The sequence below is a fragment of the Ips typographus genome, linkage group LG1 (assembly GCF_016097725.1).
Source record: "Ips typographus isolate SLU linkage group LG1, UJ_Ityp_2.0, whole genome shotgun sequence".
NCBI lineage: Eukaryota > Metazoa > Arthropoda > Insecta > Coleoptera > Curculionidae > Ips > Ips typographus.
In genome coordinates this window covers 15716805-15738455 of record NC_138422.1, presented here as the reverse complement: position 1 = coordinate 15738455, position 21651 = coordinate 15716805, and the positions used below count along the sequence as shown (strand labels likewise).

The 21651-nt window shown below is 33.0% G+C and overlaps 2 protein-coding genes across 3 annotated transcripts; one reads left to right on the top strand and one right to left on the bottom strand.

Moving 5' to 3' along the window:
- Positions 1–1592: 1592 nt before the first annotated feature.
- p115 (General vesicular transport factor p115) lies at positions 1593–14005 on the bottom strand. Its single transcript, XM_081978192.1, has 15 exons — positions 13790–14005; positions 13491–13663; positions 9410–9586; positions 9109–9358; positions 8899–9051; positions 8684–8846; positions 8455–8629; positions 8280–8392; positions 8013–8225; positions 7817–7957; positions 7552–7764; positions 2762–2982; positions 2574–2702; positions 2392–2519; positions 1593–2334 (listed from the first exon to the last, which is right to left on the bottom strand). The coding sequence occupies exons 1-15, from the start codon at positions 13865–13867 to the stop codon at positions 2187–2189; spliced, it is 2475 nt and encodes an 824-aa protein (XP_081834318.1). The 5' UTR covers positions 13868–14005; the 3' UTR covers positions 1593–2186.
- A 235-nt stretch (positions 14006–14240) lies between these two features.
- On the top strand, positions 14241–21620 carry fl(2)d (Pre-mRNA-splicing regulator female-lethal(2)D). Of its 2 annotated transcripts, none has more exons than XM_081980071.1 (4): positions 14241–14433; positions 14597–14799; positions 14944–15068; positions 19899–21620. In XM_081980071.1, exons 2-4 carry the CDS (start codon positions 14619–14621, stop codon positions 20562–20564), a joined length of 972 nt encoding a protein of 323 aa, XP_081836197.1. In that variant the 5' UTR covers positions 14241–14433; positions 14597–14618; the 3' UTR covers positions 20565–21620. The 2 variants fall into 2 exon arrangements, with proteins under 2 accessions (XP_081836197.1, XP_081835508.1); XM_081979382.1 differs by having other exon boundaries at positions 14242–14433; positions 14617–14799.
- The last annotated feature ends 31 nt before the right edge of the window (positions 21621–21651 follow it).

The following is a 21651-nucleotide window of genomic DNA, read 5'->3' as shown; positions in this document are numbered from 1 at the left end:
GTATCTCTTTCTGGTATGCTTAACATAATATCTAAAGAACGTAAAGCAAGGTAATTAAATATCTTATCCCAGCTTTTAGTGGGATAATTACTGCGATATTAGCGACATAAATGCCCATTATATTGTCGTTTTATTTTGGAGTAACATTTTGCAGCTTTATTAATAATCCGAAAACAGTCACACTTTGTCCATTTACAAAACCATTTTATTAAATTCATGATCCAGTTTATGATACCTGTAAAAAATACTAAAACCGTATTGCTATGAAAAGTAAAGTTTTTCATTATTATAAACTCCTTTTTCAACACGTTTTCATAGAAACATAGACATATCAAAACTCTTAGCGTCAGTGACAATATTAAGTTGAACAGAGTAGCGGGTTTCGAACAATGAAAAAATACAACAAAAAATAAAACAAAAAATTATTGCTAAAACCAAAACACAGTGACAGAAATACAGAAAAACGTAAATGACATTATGCACACATTTAATCACAATTTTTTTGGTTTTGTTGTTACAATTTAATGAAAATGCCATTTACATGTACGTTTTTATACAGTGTGTGACCCATTTAGAATGGAAACACCCCTATAAAATTTTAGGTTATTAACCGATTTCAATGATTTTTTTTTTGAAATAATTAGGAATGAAATGTCTATTACGGGAGAAAATTTTAAATATATATTTCAGTTTTCAGGTCATATTACGATACTTTTTCTTGATAGAAAATGGAGAATTTTTATTAGCGATTTTTTTATTGAAAAAATTACTACGCCACTGGATCTATAGTGCTTTCAAATAGCTATGACCAAAATTTTTTTTTTTTTTTGATTTTTTTTTTTTTTAGAAATTAATCAATTAATAATTAATAATAAACAAGTAAATAGTAACACCATTTCTATGGCAACAGTTGATGCAGGGTCTTCTTTTGTGACCGTTAGCTTAGAGGATTTTTTAATTTTAATTTGTCATAACTTTGTTATTAATGAATGGATTTTCATGAAATTTTGGTCACAGCTATTTGAAAGCACTATAGATCCAGTGGCGTAGTAATTTTTTCAATAAAAAAATCGCTAATAAAATTTCTCCATTTTCTATCAAGAAAAAGTATCGTAATATGACCTGAAAACTGAAATAAATATTTAAAATTTTCTCCCGTAATAGACATTTCATTCCTAATTATTTCAAAAAAAAAATCATTGAAATCGGTTAATAACCAAAAATTTTATAGGGGTGTTTCCATTCTAAATGGGTCACACTGTACATATATTTCTGTCACTGTGTTTTGGTTTTAGCAATAATTTTTAGTTTTTTTTATTACAAGGTAGTTTTAAATGAATCTTAATTTATTAAAATTTAATTCTAACATTTCTTTATAGTAGATGGCATGTTTATTATCCCATATGTTTATGAGATGTGTTTTGGTTTTTTTTAGCCTAATAAAAGTCGAAACGTTGGCCGTTTCTCGAAAAGAAAAGTTGTATTTTTTTATTGTTCGGAACCCGCTATGTTCAACTTAGAAACATAGACATAGATTCGCAGATTAACTTTCTTTGACCAAAGATTTAATTAGGACACATAAAGACTTCAAGTAAAAAAAAAACAATAATATATTATTTAAATATTAAACATAAGTAAAAACTAACAATGCGATAAGGAAAGTATGTACAAAATGCTCCATAAAATGACAAAATAAGTATAAATTATGCGTTGTACGTTAGTTGTAGCTACTTATGTCCAATTCAGATTTAAAAACCAGTGAGAAAAAGTAGTTAACACAATAACAGAAAGTAAAATTTGCATGCAGTCACTGCCTTTCTATTGGAATTTTGAAATCAAAGACTACCAAAGTTTATTCAGATAAACTTTAAAAACTTATCCAGAAACTAATGAAATTTCATACTTTCTTAATTTGTAATTTACTTACTTACTTTTGTTAAGTTTTCAACTCTTAATACGGATGACGCAAAAGTTAAACAAAACTCAAATCAACTGAGTTAACGGCCATTTTCGAGCAAAAGCCTATTGAAAAAAAAGTAGAAAGCAATAATAAATAATGACAAAAAACGAGTCCAGCTAAATCTAGCCTTATTACAACTCTTAGATTTTAACACAGAATACTGCTGGAATGACAGAGTGTGTATAATTCTTAATTAAATAAAGTTCTGCTAGACATAATCACCTCCTCACTCTTTGTCATTATCAGAAAGCTCTGAAGAACTATCGTCTTCTTTCGGTAAAGCGCCCAGTTGCCTTAACCTCTCTTTAAACTTATTCAGTTTGGTGTCCTGCGCGGTCAATAACTCCAATAGGTCGTCTTGGTCTCTTTGGTAACTAAAAAGTATCATCAATAAATCACACTGCAAATTAAATACTGTTTATAATAATTACCTTTCTAGTTCAGAAGTTTTTTCAGCCAGTTCCTCTTCAACTTTCACCAAACGTGTATTATCAGCTTCCAATTTATGTATTCTTTGAAGTAATGCGTCGTTGTTTTCATGAACAGAAGCGGATTGACGCTAAAATAAACAAATTAAACTTGTGTGTGCATGCCCAACAAATACTGAACCTACTTCAGATTCAGGTGGTGAAACTGGATTAACGTTATTAACTTGTAAAGCTCCGGCTGAAACTTGAGCTTTTAAAATTGTGTTTTGATCAGTCAGTTGAATATTGCTTTGCTGTAATTCATCCATTTGGGCCTACAATCAAAACAAAACTTACATAACCCTACTATTTATTCTTACAACGTTTTCCATACTTTCAAGTCTTCAAATTGTTTCTGCAAGAAAGCGTACTTTCTTTGCCACTCTTGCAATTTTTTGTCTTGATCCCGGATCAAGTCTTTGTATTGTAACAAAAGGGCGTTTTCGTGCTCGCTGAGACTCAATTCGGATATTCCATTCGATAAATCTCGTTGTACTCCTAGAGCTTGAATGATTAGTCCTTCCATTGCTTTGAATAATTTGCAAAATTCGAATTCTACAAGAAAATAGTATATTCTATATTAAGAGCGGAAAGTAGTTATTTGCCGCTTGCACATGAAAATTGCAGCTTGAGGCAAAGCCGAACGCTGCAATCATGTAAAAGCGGCAAAAGTACTTTCGGCTCGAAATATAGACGATATTTTTTCGACGACTGCTGTGGGGTGGAGTAGAAGGACAATTCACATCATTTTCGTATATTTTCGTATTCTCGCATATCAAACATGTGAAATAAACAATTTTAACAAAAAAGGCACGTTATTAATTTTGTCATCCTGTCAAATTAAAAACGTTGACATTTAGAGCTCGAATCAGATGAGAAAAGGCCACCGCATCATCAATGACGCAGTTTTTAAAACTATTTCTTTCTCCTTCTACAGTTGCCGTCGCATTAGATATAATCAGAGGCGTCCTATTAAAATATTCCCGAAAATAAATTGTTAAGCGGTCAAAAAGCCACTTGGCAACGTAGTACGGTTTTTACTTGGACACAATTAAAACAGATGCGGCAGCGGCCAGGGACAGATGGACCTTTTTATATGCTTTTACTAGCCGGCACTCTAAACGGTGTTGCCAAGTTTAAAAAAATGTAGTGGCGAACAGGGAGACTTAGGGGGTTAGGTTAGGTTCCGTTTTAGTCTGGTGTTTTGGTTGTATTGTTGATGGTCGCAGTTGAAGTTCACACAGTGTTATGAATGAAAAACGTTATTTTGTCATAATGTCTTCCAAAAAGGTTGGAAGGAAAGGTGTTATCATACACAGCCAAGGCCGTGAAATCGTCAGTAACGTCTTACAATTTATGAAGAAAGAAGCAGAAGGAGTTTCCATTCCTTTGAAAAACTTTTTGTCTTTTATTTTCTTTATTAAAAACGAAGAAAACGTTTCATTTTACTGATAAAATAATAGCACACCACTGACTGGCTGCAACAACTTGGAAAGTAACGAGAGCAGCAATATTTAAAGCGAGACGTACAGAGATCGTGACATCATCGTTTGATGACGCCTGTGGCCTTTTCTTAGCTGATTCGAGCTCTACTGTCACTTTGATATAAGCAAATATCAAAGGTATAAAAATGATGCGCTACAATGAGCAAGCCCAAATGCTAGTTCTAAATGTGCTGCTTTTTTTGGAGTACGAAAAGAAACAGTTTCCAGATGTCATCCCAATTGATCATCAGTCACTTCTGAACACACTAATTTTTCAAAGCATTTGTAGGTTAAAACTTGTGATCTAATTCCAGACATGCGTGTTTTTTCAACTGCATGACGTCATTCTCAAAGGGTAAAAATTTGACTATAGCTCGAACCACCGCCCTCTGTACAAGAAAGCCAAGAAGGTGCATGCCAAAAATTCCAATATGGCCGAAATATGGGATTGACAGTTTGCATTTGTTTGTATTGTGGAAATTGAGTTTTTGGATGATTAAATTAATTTTTAAGGTTTAAAGTCAAGACTTGGGATTACTTGCCAAAGTAATTGTTGTTTATATGTTTATTGTTCTAGTGAAAGTGTAGTTTGTGTTCATTTTATTGTGTTATCACTATTGTTATTGTTCCTTCATTGTTCTATAATTTGTGGTTGGTTTTTTAACTTAAATTCTATTGCCTCTACAATATGCCGTCCACTGGTTGTTTGCCAAATTTCTAAAAGCAATTTGGTGAAAGGCCCAAAAGTGTCAGTCTTTTACTTTCCAAAAGACCCTGCTCGAACCCAACAGTGGTTGAAAGCTTTGAAGTGGAATGATTTTACTCCAACACAATACTCAGTGGTAAGTACAATATGCTTTCTCATTCAGTAAACTTATTGCCTCTTACATACATTGGTATGTGACTTATGTGAGTTACATTTTGAGGCCGCCTGCATTTTGAGAGCAACAAAGGTTTACTCTGAAGAAACAGGACAGCTTTTAGAAGTTCTATTGGCACATTTACATTTTAAAAGAAAGGTCTTGGTAATAATATAAAACCCATTTACCAGTTTTGCTTACCTAGATTCAAGGATTTCCAAATTTTCTTTGATTGAGCAGTTTTTACATTAGTTTGTTGTACTTTCCAAGACAAAGGGTTCTAACCAAACTTGCTTTGGCTGGACTTTATTGGATATAAAAAGCCATATCTATACATATCTGGATCAGGAATGAAGCGTTCTTTGATTTTTCACTCACAACTTCTAATCAACTACACGAAAAAATTTAAAAAAACATATTTTCTACTGCATCTCCATAGGTTTGCGTACAAAAAAAAATCCGATAACGCCGCCATTAAAAGTCACATTCTAGGCTTTCTTGTAAAGAAGGCGGTGCTCGAACTCATTGTCACCGATAAATCACTTTGACGGAATGGCTTTATTTCAAACAGGTATGTCAAGCGTTGTTATGAAAACGCCGAAAAAGTTGGTGACTGGATTGTGAGTAGGAAGCGAAAACGCTTTAGGACAGAAAATGATTCACTTTCTGTACACGTGCGGCAAATAACCACTTTCTGCTTTGAAATGGAAGCTGACATGAGGTACTTTCAAAATCAGTAGTCGAAAAATGTCATTTTGCGTCTACTCTGCCTAAAGTGACATAATAAAATCCTTTTCTTCATTTTTTAAATTTTCGTGAAGAAGACGCTGTTAAGGACTGAAATTTGCAAAAAGCTAAGAGTCTAAACTCAAAATAAAGACTCAGCGGAAACAAAATTTAAAATTAAGAAGAGTGCATCCCTTTTGTGGAAGGAAACAAGCGAGTTGTATGCGTTTGTCCTTGCCATTGTATTAACATGGACAATTCTACAATTTTCATACACGATCAAACCGACATAAATAGATACAAAAAATGTATCAAAAGCATAAACCGAGGGGTAGATCGCCGAAGTATTTTGGTGTACACACTCGAGGTAATTCGAGATATTATGAGTCGCTAGTATTACCAGCATTTTGAGATATTACAAGTCAATACAAGATAAGGCATTTCATAGAATTTCGAGGCATTGACTGTATGTTTCAAAATGTTTTGCGATATTTTTATTGGAATTTTGAGCAAAATAAAACCTAAATAAAGGAAATTCTGCGATATTTTAAGGAATACATTGTAGTAGACGAAGTGTATCAATATAACAAAATTGACCGCACATGTAATTATTATTTACCAAGTTTTTAAAGGTTAAACCACATTTTAACGGTCACGTGATAATTTTGACAGATATCAACTGGCCTTTACAGGTGGTGCAAGCTCAGAATTGCATTATCAACGTCAAGTGACGTGTACTTTGCAATTTAATTTTTTTACAACTGTCCAAATTTTATTTATCAATTTTCCAAAGTTTAAGCTGCGTTTTGAAAGTCACGTCACTGTTTTTGACAGTCAACTAGTTTTTACAGTGTTGCATGCTCAAAAATTGAATTATCAAAGTCACGTGACGTAGTAGTTACAATTTTACCACTGTCTAAATTTAAAATACTATACGGTGTGTCCCAAATTGGTTCTACATGTATTGGGATCTCTGTAACCGTAAAAGCTACAGAGTCGGTTAAATGGGGAAAGTTTTAGAGAATTTTATGTGAAACTTATTTTCGGTTTCCAAATTAAATTATCTTTCTCCGTTTTCCGGAAAATTGGGAAAACGTCGGAGGCTGCATTTTAAACACTCTTTAACAAAGCCAAAGAGAGTTTCGAAACTAAGACATTATTAAGGTACTTTTTTACGTAGAACACGATGACGTAATTAGAAAAAATCTATCGTCATTGGTTTCCGACATATGGAGGACGCCATCTTGAAGGCGGCCATAAGAATTTACAAAGTTATCATCCATATCTCGGAAACCAATGACGATAGATTTTTTCTAATTACGTCATCGTGTTCTACGTACAAAAATGCCTTAATAATGTCTTAGTTTCAAAACTCTCCTTGGCTTTGTTAAAGAGTGTTTAAAATGCAGCCTCTGACGTTTTCCAAAAAACGGAAAAAAATAATTTAATTTGGAAACCGGAAATAAGTTTCACATAAAATTCTCTAAAACTTTCCCCATTTGACCAAGATCAAATCAAGTGTCAAAAATTGGGAAAACCTTTATGTTGTCACCTAACCTAACCTAAAAACTGTCACGTGACTTTTAAAAAAATGAATTTTAAGCTTTTGGGTCTTCAAAATTTGGAAAAGCAATCAGGTAACCTGAGGAAGTCATTTTTCTTGAATCATTAATCCTTATGACATTTTGACAAGGGACAAAAGTACCTGGAAAAAGGAACTGTAAAAGCAGACATGTGACCAAAAAAAAATAATTTCAAGGGTGTATTTCATCAAGGTTTATCATTGTCTCAATACCACAGGCCTTATAACTAAATTTAAGAGTAGAATGTAGTAAAAGTAAAATGTAGACCTGTAGGTTAACATTTGAAGGCATTCTGAGAGAGTTTAAATAATTTAAAGGCATTTCGAGGTATTTCAAGGTAATATGAGGCATTTTAGGCAGTTTTAAGGCATTTTGAACAATAATAAAGCATTGTAAGGTATTTTAAAGGCATTTCAAGGTATTTTGAATGCAAAAAGGCATTGTGGTGTACAAAAAATTAAATAAACTTACCTAATAATAGTTCGGTGGAATGTTTTGCCTTAATTTGAGGTTGCTTGGCAGCTTTTGCGTACAACTCGTGCCTAGAAATCTCATTCAACTTCTTACAGTACGTTTCCAAACCCACACGTTTTTCTATCAATTGTGATAAGTTTTCTTTCGAGTAGTTTTGTACGGTATTGTCGTTAAAAAGAACGCAAAGTCCCATAATAAAAGCACACAATCCTGAAAACATTTAAATAATAAATGACTCTTTTCACCCACACAAAAAACTTACCTTGTAGTAACTCGGCATTACTGTCAAACTCGGTGGCTGAAGTTTGGGCTGTCAAAAAAGCCATAGCTCCAGGTACGTTCAAAAATATTTTAACAGCAGCAGGACAGTGTGCCATCCACATTGAAAGCAACATTAAAATACCTGGCATAACAACAACACTATTAAAGTCTGTAAGTTTGGGAAATTTAAAACTTACCTAATTTAGCTTGTAGTTTACTAGTTTGCTGCAAATAAACAGCACATTGACTCAACAAAGTGACAGGTTGCGCCCCTATGTTAGTAGCTAAAAGCACTCGGAGAAGTTGTTCTTTCTGAGCAGGATTTTCTATTAGGCAATGCGAAAGAGCGACCGCGGAAAACCAGTTGCTCAAAGCGTCGTTGCTGAAAAGACCGCTACACAACAACTGTCCTGAAAAATCTCCATTTATAAACTGTAATATCAAACATCTTTTATGATAGTTACCAGTGGTTACCGTTGTATTTCCGGCTGAACTTGGTAGTAACGTTTGAACTACTAATTCTTGACCAATCTCGTTTTTGTATAAGAAACATTGGAAACAATAAAGCACAGCACACCTAATAAGATCAGACATAGTCATCAAACTTCATTAAAATTGCAAGTAAAAAAAAAGTCCTACCTTAAAGCAAAAGGCTGCTTCTCATTTACCATGGACATAATCAAAACAACTAGAGCAGGTCTTGGTGGATTTGAGGGAGCTAACACATTAGCAAAATACTCCTGATTAGTTAAATTACCCCTAATCACCTCACCCACTGTATTAATAGTTTCAGTCAATATATCAGCGGGTACACCTGAAAATTCCGTGGTAAAAAAAACTAAATCATTTATTAACATTTAAAGTTTACCACTAGCCATTAAAATACTACAAAGTTCTTCTAACAGATTGGCATTTCTCAAATTTTTCTGACAGCTTGTAATAATTTGTGCTGGATTGTTTGGGGAAACCAATGTCCTCACTAAATGCAACACACAATGAAAGTTTGATACCTTTTGAGGGCTCCACCCCACCTAATAAATAACTTTACAATCTAAAGTATATAAAAATTATTTAAGAGAGTACCTCTTCTAAATTTTCTGGTAAAACAAACATAGGGGCAAGTTTGTGTATGTAGGACCCTTCTTTAAAAAAGTTAATGTTACTGGTATTGTTTTGTAACAAATTTAGCATCAGAAGCAGACAGTCTTCTACTACAATCCCTCCATCAGTATATCCCTTAAAAAAAATCACAAATTCCAGTTGGCCAACACCACAATTCAAAACAATTCTAACCTCTTCATTGATAATAGTCAGTAACTTATCGAAAGCATTTTCAAAAGCCACAATTTTCTGAATGTTGGCATTAGCCTTAGTCAAGTGTATAAGTAGCAACACACCATCATTTCTTATAACTTCTCTATTTTCGGCCAGTAAGTCCATTAACTTTGACATTCCCATGGGGCTTACCAACACTAAATCCTGCACTTCCTTAGGCTTGCACATTGTTAATGATAATAACAATTTTAAAGCTGGCCAACGTACTCTGTGGTATAACAGTTATAGTATTTAAAACTTGTCTAGCCCTGTAACATACCTGAAATCGTATTCCTCCAAAAGCCCAAGAACTAATGATAAGTTTTCAGGGTTTTTCAAAAACATTTCTGTAAACTGTTCACCTTGATTCGCTTTTATGTTGACATTTATATCATTTTCCTGTTCCTCTTCAAACACTTCTTTGGAAGTGATATTGCAAAGAGTATCTAAGCAATACCTAAATTTCACAATGTGATAAATAACAGTAATGAACCAGAAATAATCATCTAACTTCCACAAATTTATAAGTACCTAATTGGTTTAAAATTTAAGTCATATTAAAAAGTGTATTGTTGTTTAATAAGTTTATTTGTGGAGGCGGTTTTTTTGATAAAGTAAATCCATGGCATTGAATTATATTTCTTGTTTCTTGAGAAAATACTCTCTTAAGAAAATACAAATTTGAGAAAATCAACAATATAAAAAATAATCAGTAACTTCCCACTTTCAGTAACAAAAAAAACTAGTTCTCACGTTCATAATGTGTTTAGTATCACTGAATCACTCAAACTACGTCAGTGAAACTGACATGTGAGAACCCGCCTATAGCTCAACTTGTCATGGAAGGCTTAGAAGATACCATTTTTAACAAACTCGAATTTAAAGTTTAATTTTGCTACAAATATGTGAAGGATCACCGCGGTTTCTAAAGATCAAGGCCGCATTTGTGCGGCCATTTTGAAACACAAAACTGCATGGTTTTGATTCAAAAACTCATGATTAGAGTCTGGATTAAAAGGCACAAGTCGTGAAAAAAGCGCTTAAAAAGCAAAATTATTTTCTTCAAAAAAGCATAAAAATATGTATAAAAGCACAAAACTCTTTAAGAGATGCAACATTTTTTTGAGTACAACTTCTAGAAATTTTTTGAAGATTTCAAATTGCTTTAGAAGCATACAGAAGATTTTAGACTGTTTTGAAAGCTCTCAAAAGTTTGTTGAACTACTTGAGAGCATTTGGAAGGTTTTTGGACTGTTTAAACAGCATATTGAAGGTTCTGGAAGGCTTTAGAGGCATTTGGAATCTCTTACACGGTTCACAACATTTTTTGGAAGCTTCTAAACTGCTTTAATATCTTCTGGGAGCTTCTAGACTAGTTGAAAAGCATTTGGAATCTTTTAGACTGTTCTAAATGATTTTGAAAGCTTCTAGACAGTTTTGAAAGACTTCCGACTGCTTTAGAAGCATTTTGGAGTTTCTGTAGTGTTTTGAAATCTTTTTAGACTACTTTAGGAGCATTGAAGATTCTGAACTGCCTTTAAGACATAGGAAATTTGAACTTTTGGAAGCTTTTAAATTGCTTTAGAAGCATACGGAAGCTTTTAGACTGCCTTGAAATTTTTTGAGAGCTTCTGACTAGTTAAAGATTATTTGGAAGCCGTTAAATCAAATCAAATCAAATCAAAATACGCTTTATTGTTTTTTAACTAAAAATAGTTGTAAACAAAGCCATACTATACACATACCAATAAAGATAAAAATACAAATTCACCAACCCACAGTCACGTTATCACTAACAAATTACATGTAAGTATAAAAGTTTAGTATAAAAACAATTTCAATAACTTAGAGGTACATATGCACATAAAGACAATTAGAAATTTAAAACCGTTCTGCATAATATTCACTAACATTATAGTAGGCTCTCTCAATGAGCAACATCTTGACCTCCTTTCTAAATCTGCCCCCCTCAGAAATCTTTCTGATGCCAGTAGGCAAATGATTGAACAGCCCACGTCCATTATACACCAATGAGTTAAGCACCTGAGAGGTCACCGGAATAGGTAATGGCAACATATATGACTGCCTGGTGACATAAGCAGACAAACTCTCACACAGGGTCGTGCCGTACTTCTTATGCATCAGGGACACCGTTTCCAAAATAAACAAAGCTGGCAAAATTCTGTTTGCAACAAAGAGCGGCCTGCACGAGTCACCAGGTTTAGCCTCGCTTAAGTACTTAACCGCTCTTTTCTGCAAGACAAATACTGCATGCAGAAGCCGTCCAGTGCAGTATCCCCAAAAACATACGCCAAAACGCAAGTGGGACTCTATCAATGCGAAATATGCTTGCCTTGATAAGCCTTTATCCAGCTCATTTGAAATTATTCTTAAAAACAGTTGGATGATAACTTTTTATTGAGGGTTTTTATATGGCATTCAAACTTTAATGCGTCATCCACTATTAGTCCCAAGAATCGGCTTTGAGTTGTTTCTTTCAATAATTGATTTTCAACATACACAGGACCCAAATTACATTTAAATGACATAACATTTGTCTTTAGAATATTAAGCGACAATTTATTAGCGTCACACCAGTTCTTCATAAGACACAAGTCATGGTTTATTTGCTGAGTCAATGTTTGCTCATCTGTGCCACTCCACAGAATAGTTGCATCATCCACAAACAGTGTAAACTGCCCATACATGTCAAGATTCACAATGTCATTTATATAAAGCAAGAATAAAATGGGTCCTAAAACCGAAGAGTTAGGGTGTTCTAAAAGCTTTTGGAAGCGTCTAGCCTGTTTTGGAAGGCTTTAGACATATTTTGGAGTTTCTGTAGTGTTTTAAAACCTTTTTAGACTACTTTAGAAGCATTTGGAAGGTGTTTGGGCAGTTTAAAGAGCCTTGAAGGTTCTGGACTGCCTTTAAGACATTTGAAACCTTGCAGACGGTTTTAGAAACTTTTGGAAGCTGTTAAACTGCTTTAGAAGCATACGGAAGCTTTTGAGAGTTTCTAAATAAATTTAAAAGCATTTGGAAGCTTTTAGACTGTTCTAGGCTGCTTAGTAAGCTTTGCAAGGCATTTTAGAGGTTTTATAGTGTTTTGGAATGTTTTTACATTGTTTTAGACTACTTCAGTAGCATTTGAAATTTTTTTGGTCAGTTTAAATTTATAAATTGATATTTATACATTTTGCAACATGTTTTTGTCATTTAGAAGCCTTCAATATCTTAATATAGCAATTTTTTGCCAAAGCAGTTATTAATTTAGTTTATTTTTTAAAACTTGAAAAGTTTGTTTTGTAAAAAACTAGTTAAACCATACAAAAATAGCAGTAAATAAGCACAAAAAACTAAAATAAGCACAAAATAAAGAAAAAAAAAAAGCATTAACAAAATCTGTCAAATGACACGTTTTTGCATAAATCGTTCACATTAGATGTCAAAGGTTGGTTGCTTTTATTATTTACAAAAAGCAAAATTTCTAGAAATCCAGACTCTACTCATCATGATTAAACCTACACACTCTATTACTTCTGACAAAATAACATTACAACCTATCTGATACTCTGGAAGTCACCAAGACAGCCCCACATCTCAGAAGCACTCACAACACATGCACAAATATAAATCATAATACAGAAAATACCCCCAAATTTAGAGACATGGACCTATGGTCCTTTAAAAACAAAATAGAAGCCATGATTTTTTCATGTATTTTTTTCAGACAGTCTTTGGACCCATTATGGTCACATCCTACCTGATTATTGTCAGTATGACTGAATGCCTGCATTACAGTTCAAAGACTGTTAACTTTAGTTGACTTGTCTACAAATCTTGAAATAATTTTTTTTACCTTTATTTGCACTCATACTTTGAGACAAGCTTAATAACTTTAAAAAAATCCCAGTGGTCAAATCAAGTGGTGACTGATTTCCTAAAAGATATAAGTTATCTAGACTGGTGACATGGATTTATGTTAAAGAATTCTTTAAAGGGCTGATTATGGTTACACCAAAAAAAAAATTTAACTGCAAAATGTGAGACTTTTTTAGGAGTTGAGACATTGAGAGGTTTTCTGCACCTAAAACAAAATCAGCACTTTTCAAAGGTGACAATAAAGATTGAATTTGCTGTTCCTTCTTTGTTGAGTTTCTCATGAATGCCAAAATTTTCCATAAATGATTTGAAAATACAGAAAAATGGTAATTGTTTCTATAATTCTATAAATCAACCCTCTGTTTAATACAATGGTATGTACTCAACAACAATGACAAATACTCATGATTTTCAAAGTAGGTAGGTACTTTTAAAAATGTGGAGATTTTAAAAATCAAAAGTAAAGAAGTTCTTACCCTATAATTTCTGGATCTGCCCTGTCCAACTCCAGTACCTGCCTTAAAACATCCATACCTTGAGCACCTACCTCAATTCGGTACTTTTTAGATAGGGCTCTCAATGCTCTACAAGCATCCCTTCGGTCTTCTAGTAAAGTGCTACTACTGACTCTTGACACAAGTCTTTCCACCTAAAATTGCAATATTATAGTATAAAAAGTTACACACAATTTAAATTAAAATAAACTAAAGAGATTTGAAGAAATTTTAAGTTATAAACAAACATCTGTTGGAAGCCCAAAGTTTAAATAACCTACCGTTTCCGCACCGGTGGGTTGAGTTCCAGGGGCAGGGCCCCCTAACACTGACTTTAATCCGCTTTTAAAATATTCCATTCTTAATTTACCATATATTCATGCTATTTATAAGGGGTGTTTTCCTTAGAGAAAAGGAAAATATACAAATTTAAGTTTTTTTATTTGGAAAATTGTCAACACAAATAAAACTAACCTACTACGCACGTCATACGATTAATTATGTCAACACGTTTAATGTAAAATAAACAACTATTCTCGAGTGGTTCAGTCATCTTTTCATCTCGTTCTAACTTTAACAATAATAGAGTGGCATAATAAAATTGAAGCCCAATCATAAAGGACCGAGTATAACCGGTCAGGTAATCATATAATAAAGCGTGTGTAGCAGCTCACGTGATAAAACATAATGTAAAGTCATAGTGGAGGCAAGTGTCATTAATGTCATTGTCAGTCTTTTACAGCATTTCATTCAAAATGGCGTCCGCGTGTGGGAATTGATTTGTGCTTTATTTTTGCCCGAAATGTTTGCGATGTTTTAACTTAACTTCTAATCGGTGCGTGTTATAAATAAATAAAAATCAGTCTTGCCATATACTTTAATAAGTATAGTGAAGTTATTCCTGTAATCGTTAGAGAATATAAAAGTAAGTATGGACCGGTTTCATTTGACATGGCGCTGCCAATGCTACTTTTTGGGCCCTCTTGTTCATTTTATTTTAGAAAAAGTCAATATACTGTTGTCTTTGTATCGAAAGTCAATTGGAAACTCCTATATGGAAATGATTTTTGTCATCATAATAAAGTCAGTATTTCTCAAACATTCATAGGTATGTCAGGACAAGGTGACGTCCAGCAGCCCTCCAGTCCAGCTGAGAAGGACAAAGTGCCTTCGAGAGTCTTAATCTCAGAATCGGAAATAGCATCTCTTACTCCAACTGAGTGGGTGAATAGGTGGCACCAACAAGACTCCTACATTGCAACTTTGGAAAGAAAGCTGAATCTACAAGAAGGTACTTAGTTCAGTTACTATGTTAGTGTTTTAAAAATAAATATGGTGCTGTATCAATGTCTGGTGCAGTGATGTGAAGTGCGTCAATATGAATGCAAATTTGTGAAATCTGAGGTGGTGCTATGTAATTTACCCCATCTTGCAGGGGATATCCATGAGTTACATCAGACCAATGTCAGAATACAAAGTCAACTGCATGAAGCTCAACAGCGCGAAAAAATGTTGGTACGCCGTTTAACTGCTAAAGAACAAGAAACTCAAGATTACATGGTCAGTATATCTCCAATTTGGCCAATGCAAAATGTTCTTAACTATGTGCTAGTGTTTGTGCGGTTGTGGTTTAAGCAAATTGGTTGATGCAGACGTCACAGGTCTTTGGGTTACCCTGAATTGATTCTCCAGAGTGTTTAGTAATAATAGTGAATGGGAGGGTTGGGAAACAGTGGCCAAGTTTGGGAGTAGGATGCCAGAAGTAAATGCAGACAATAACAAACTATTGGGGACCTTAATTCACAGTAACATAATGACTTTAAGACTAATAATAGTTTATCAGTTTTCAGTTATTTAATTAGTGAAGACTGAGCATTAAGAACTCTAAGTATAAGCATATTTAGACTTTATTAAAACAAATCTTGGGACTGAACTTTCTTAAGATATACATTTGAATGGTGCTGATAGGTTTTATTCAGCTAATTAAATTTAAAACATGATAATGAAAGGACCTTAATTGGTTTAACTACTTCACCACATTATTAGCAAACAGTGTTTAACTGTAAGTGGTTGGCTAGGAATCAAAAATTGATAGTTACTATACCTAACTTGTATTTAAATCTGTCTATGGCCACACATATTTTTATGTTAACACCAGTTTTTGAATGTTTTTAGACTTTTCAATAGAAAGAAAAATTATTTTTAACATTTTAGAACTGTGGTGTTGTCATACAGAATAAGAATTACAGGAAATAAATTAATTAATCATATAATTTACTTTAGATTGACTTTTTTAAATTGCTTTAGGATATATTGAATTAAAATGTAAAACAAAGTTTTTTCATTGTAAAATTTTCATTTTTTCACTTTGTATTACTTGAGGTATTACTACTACAGTTTTAAAAGGGTATAAACTTTTTTTGTTAAAACTACACAATTTAAATCAATCCAACCCTATTCACACTACATTTTAACAATTCTCATGAAATAAAATTTTGTTTATTAATGTGAGAGTTTGGAGCATGACATAGATTAGATGTTATTTTTGAGTACTTGATTATGATGGACAGTAACAAATGTTGTCAGTTGCTCAATTGAGAATCAAATTTTATGACTTAATTGTTATTTACATACTTATTTGATCTGTGATTTTGGTTGTGATATAAACATTTTTATTTTTGAACTCTTTATTGATTTGAATAAAGCCAAGAGGTAACATACTAGACTATGTGGTAGTTTTTGCTTTTGCAGTGCGCCAATTAAAGGTTTCCTATTTTTTACATAATGACCTATCACTAAAAAGTCATAATAAAAATTAATAATCTTATTGTATTAATATCTTGATCTGTATTAACTGAGTAATAACAGAAAATGAAAAGACACTATAAACTGAGCCATAACAGAGATTGTAAGGTAAGCAGAAACCAAGTTTTTAATGCAGTAAGCAGCTTCTTTGGTAGTATGTGGAAAAAAGCACATTGAAAATGAATAACCAAGTAAATACTAAATTTTTGTGTTTTAAATCAAGTGCACATGTACAGCATTTGGAGAAATTACAGAACAATTGTTAGTTTGTGATTGGGCAAGAAAAACCAGCAGTTTTTGACAAATCACCAACAGTGCTGTAATTTTGTTCTGCAAATGCTGTACATGTAGATCTACCATCAGTTCTTCTAATATTCCCCTTCAGATAAATTTATTGCTAGGATAATTTCTATAGAAATTACCAATAGGGTCTGATTTCACAGTTTCCATAGAAATTATCCTTAGAATAAAGTTATTCTTAAGCAAAATTACCAGCTCTTAATTCTCACAGCTGAACATTAATTTAAATATCTGTTAACTTTGTTTTTATGTTGATCTAATTATTTATTTAAACAAAGAGACTCTTTTATTATCTCAGGAGCAAACCTTTATGTCAGATTGCATCTGAGCCATTTGCTGCCTTCCACACCAAGACTTGAGAAAGTTTTAAAGCCTCTCATTTCAAAATTATCAATTCAGTTTTCATCATTCATTGATGGTAAAACTGTTTTTTTTATAAATATGTATTCACATTCACAACATTCTAATCCAAGTAAAAAAAACTGAAATACCTAATTTTGTTTAATTTGAAGTCACAGACAATTATCTCACTGTGGTATGTTATCACTATACTGTTTACATTTTGCCGTTTTTTCTAGTTGCTGTTGGAATCTAATTCAGTTAAACTTCATGGTGCCAAAAACACATCTGCCAATATTTTCACCTGAAATTAGACCATGACCTTACTGAGGTAAATTCAGTAAAATAATGACTAACAAATTTTTCCAATATTTATTGACTCTTGCAATTCCTTACTTATATTACATGATAAGGATACACATCTGTTTTTGCTGTTGATAATGGTAATTTAGTTAGAAATTCTAGCAATTTTACTGAATATTATAATGTTTAGTATATTATAGTGTTTCAGAAATGTACTAAACATTTTTCAGGAGCTTTATAAACATTAGAATGTTTTTTTTTTCATATGTATATTCATTACATAATTTCGTTGTTTCTGAATAATTACAGAAGGTTGAGTGTGCATGAAATAGCATAGACATAGTAAATGTTGATAGTACCTAACAGACAGAGAGAGATAGTAACGCCCAATTTTCTGTTTTGTAATGTTGGTAAATAATCCCCTAAATTCAAAACTAAGTATCTCTATTATGACCACAATTAAGCCAGTTTTTGACCCCAAAAGAGAGAAAAGCTGTCACATTTTTGTTTTAAAACTATCTTTATCCAGTCAGCACTCCTATGAAAAAGTTGTAAGCATTATAAACTGCTCACCAAATATAACGAATCCCCCAATTTTTTTAAGGTAAATTTGTTGACTGATTTGAAAATTTGCAAAAAAGATCACCTAGAAATACAGTACAATAGTAACTATGACAACTTTTGAAGAACCAAGTTTGGCCGATTTCAATTACTGCAACCACTTTTTGAGAAAATTTGATTTAATTTTATGTATGGAAAGTACCTACACTATCAATGTTTTTCCTTGAACTAAAATTCTTATACAGAGTGTTAAATATTAAGATCATTATTTAGTCCATCACCAGATCATTAATTGTTGATGAATGAATTTGTTTATTCCTAGGATTATTCAACCACTATAGTTACTGAAAATAGATTTAACCAGAATTTGATGCTGGGGGTTTTTAACAGTGCAAAATCAGAATTGATGCTTAGTATTACAATGCAATATGTATTTTAACTTTAACATACATAAGGTGTCTCAAATGTTGCTGACTTTGATTATTATAGAATATTCATTGCTCTCACAAAAATTGTTTGGAAGCGAATAACTTGAGAACGGTTTGTTCTATCCATTAGTATCAAACTTACTGCTCAAAATTTTACTAAGACTACATAGAAAAAAACTAAAAGGTTATAAGGTAAAATAGGTCTAAGAGCGTAAGTGGTCCTTTACTAGTTAATCGTAAAACTAATCAATTCTGATATTACACTTTCTAAAACCAACAGCATTAAACTTTGGTGAATTTTCAGTAACTACTACTTGAATAATCAAATTAATTTTAAAACTTTTAACGCCCTGTATCTCGAAAATATCCGAAATTTTATTAACACAAGTTTCGTAAAATAGTCATATTTTAGCATTTCTGTTGGTTCTATAATTTTTTGGCCAACATAAACGGGATCCCCCTTATATGCTCATAATACAAGATAATCTGGATAACTTTGGGAATAGGAAATTAACATTTGAAAAACGGCTTAAATCGAGCTTAAGATGGAAATTTTATTAATCCTTGTACCTTGCGTATGATCTACAGAATAATTACATAATGTGTAGGAAAAAAGATGCAGTGTCGCCAAAACTGTTACTAATTAACGATCTTCCCTCTTATTTAAATGATTCTTGGAAGTTGGAGTGTTCTTTTCTTTTGTATGTAAACCTAACAATACATAGAAATGTTCATTGTACTGCCTTCAATTTTGTGTAAATATGGCAGTCTGTAACTAGCACAATCTGTAGGCTGACTAGGTACAGAATTTAATACTAAAACGATTAGTTAAAAATCAGTCAAATGATCAGGTGGCTTTAAAATATTAGTTATTCCACAAAACTTTTAATTTGCGTTGCTCAAAATTAGTCTAAAATAGTTGTAAGGTTAAGTGTACTTGATGGCGTGCTCTACAAGACAACAAAATTGAAATCGTGTATCGTACGGTTTAAAACCATATAACCAATTTTTGCCCGTTTTCAATATAACAATGATAAATTTTCTTCAAAAATTAAAAGATATTTAGACACTACACCTTAATATTTCCAAAATGTTTCACGGAACACTACTCTTTTGTCACCGAAGAATTTTGGGACAACCTGAGTAATTTTGTAATACTTTTTTTAATCTTTAGAATACAGAATGTTATTTTTTTAAAAGGGCCACAAGTAGGTTTGTAAACTAGCACTTGGTGTAAGTATACTATTCATTACTGTCTTAAAATTGGATTTGCTTTTTTGAGACAATCAAGTGGGAGACAGTTCTCAGAAATGACAAATCTTTCTTGATTTTTGTATTTAAAAATCTGAGAAATTGTAAACGATGAGGATGGCTATTAACGAAATCTGCTCGCAAAATAAATAAAGTTACTGTACCATTGCAGTGCATTCACCACGGTGCAGGCAATATCAAAAACTTTAACTAGGAGTCTATTTTTAATAATGATACATCACATCAAAATGCAAGATCTAATTCACTTCTTTTTGCTTAATTCCCACGCTGAAGCTTTTTTTTCAGTATCTATCGGCCTTATAGTTAAGAACATTTTGGTTGGTTGGTTCGCATTTCCGTGCTCCTTTAGCCGTTTCCTTACTAAAACTTCTTTTGTCTACAGTGTCAGTTAAACGAATTAAAGAACTCGCAAGCTCCTACGATACCATCTCTCCGATCGGCCATGCTAGATCCAGCAGTAAACAGCATCCTGCAACAACTCAGATTAGAATTGCAAGACACCAAAACCAAACTGGAAAACATACAGAACGAGCTATCTGCCTGGAAGTTTACCCCGGACAGTAATACCGGCAAAAGACTGATGGCGAAATGCAGACTGTTGTACCAGGAAAACGAAGAATTGGGCAAACTGACCAGTTCGGGACGGATAGCCAAACTGGAAAGCGACCTGGCCCTGCAAAAAAGCTTCTCCGAAGAGGTGCGACAGTCCCAAAACGAGCTGGACTCATTCCTTGCAGATTTGGACGAGGACGTCGAAGGGATGCAGAGCACGATATTGTTCCTGCAAACCGAGCTGAAACGATCAAAAGACCTTGCACAGACTTTACAAAAGGAGATTGGCATGTTGAAAGTAACGAACGGAAGGACCAACGGTGAAAATAGTAGTGTTTGTGACGCTGAAAGGACGGACTCGGAAAGCGAGTTAGGTCGGACACATGCGAATAAACGAATTAGGAGATCGTCTGTCCTAAGTATCGATTTTAATGAGGACGATGCTTTAGTGATTAGTAGTAATGGGGACGTCGTCATGACCTCGGATATCGAATAAGAGGTTTATCGGCTGGGTTTACTACACGTAAGTTTCTTCTGTTTTAGGAAGGACAAAGTACTTTTACATCTGCGGTTGGTGTCATTAAAATCACTTATTTTGAAACTATTAAACTTTTTACATTGATTTTTTTGTGCACGTCAAACTGTACATGGTGGTCCTGTCAACCTCCTGCATGTATCAATTGATTATGAACAATATAGGATAATAAAAAACGAATATCTGGCAACCCATCAAAATTAACTAGGGTAATTAATAAATAAGGCTTAATAAATAATCCCAATATAAAACACTTGCCTGAAGCAGTGTTGGAGATGTTTTGTACCTAACTTCAAAAAATCAACCACACAATGTCCGTTTACCTGTTTTGATAGGCTTGTTTATAGTATGTTGGCCATCATTCAAGAAAGCCACCAATCACTTGGTAGCAGCAGTATGAAGTTCAAGAATATCATTTACTGCAGCATCTAAAAAGTCCTATTTTAATTGATAAATTTTAACAGTCGATTGCCTAATTTATGCATGTAATGTATACATAATTTTTGCAATAGTTTAGCTAAAATTGACCATTTCCCCAAAATAGTTTACTTTACCAAAAAAAAGGCTATTTTCGCACTAAAAAGTGGTTTGCCAAATTTTTTTATTATTTGTACATCTTTCATAATCATTTGATACAATTCCCAGAAGACTACCCTGTAAAACGATAATCTCAGTTGTAAAAGTACCATGGAGAGTGTCTACAAGTAATTTGCATGTGGTCAGTGAGTGAATAAGAATCAATACAAACTGAAGAACAGTATATTAAAATTTTTAACGTAAGCATTGTTAGGTTAAAAGGTTATTGAATGCAGATTTTGTAAATATAGTTGAATTTTTCTAATTAATTTGAAAGAAAAAAGTTAGCGGAAAAGCAATTGCCGATTGTATAGTAATTCTATTTTTTATTGCTTTCCGCTAACGCAAATTATTTAACAATCGGGTATCTGTTCGCCAGTCAGGTAGTGCAAAACTATTTTGCATTCAACTGATGAATAAATCTGAATGTCTTTTTAAAAATTATGCGTTTTGATTTCTTTGTTGCCCCTAC

Excerpts from the sequence above, each read along its gene's own strand:
- p115 (XM_081978192.1), bottom strand. The coding sequence starts at position 13,867 with ATGGAATATTTTAAAAGCGGATTAAAGTCAGTGTTAGGGGGCCCTGCC. Across the intron at positions 8,226-8,279 it reads AAATACAACGGTAACCACTG|GACAGTTGTTGTGTAGCGGT; the intron begins GTAACTATCATA and ends GAGATTTTTCAG. Across the intron at positions 2,983-7,551 it reads TTCCACCGAACTATTATTAG|AATTCGAATTTTGCAAATTA; the intron begins GTAAGTTTATTT and ends ATTTTCTTGTAG.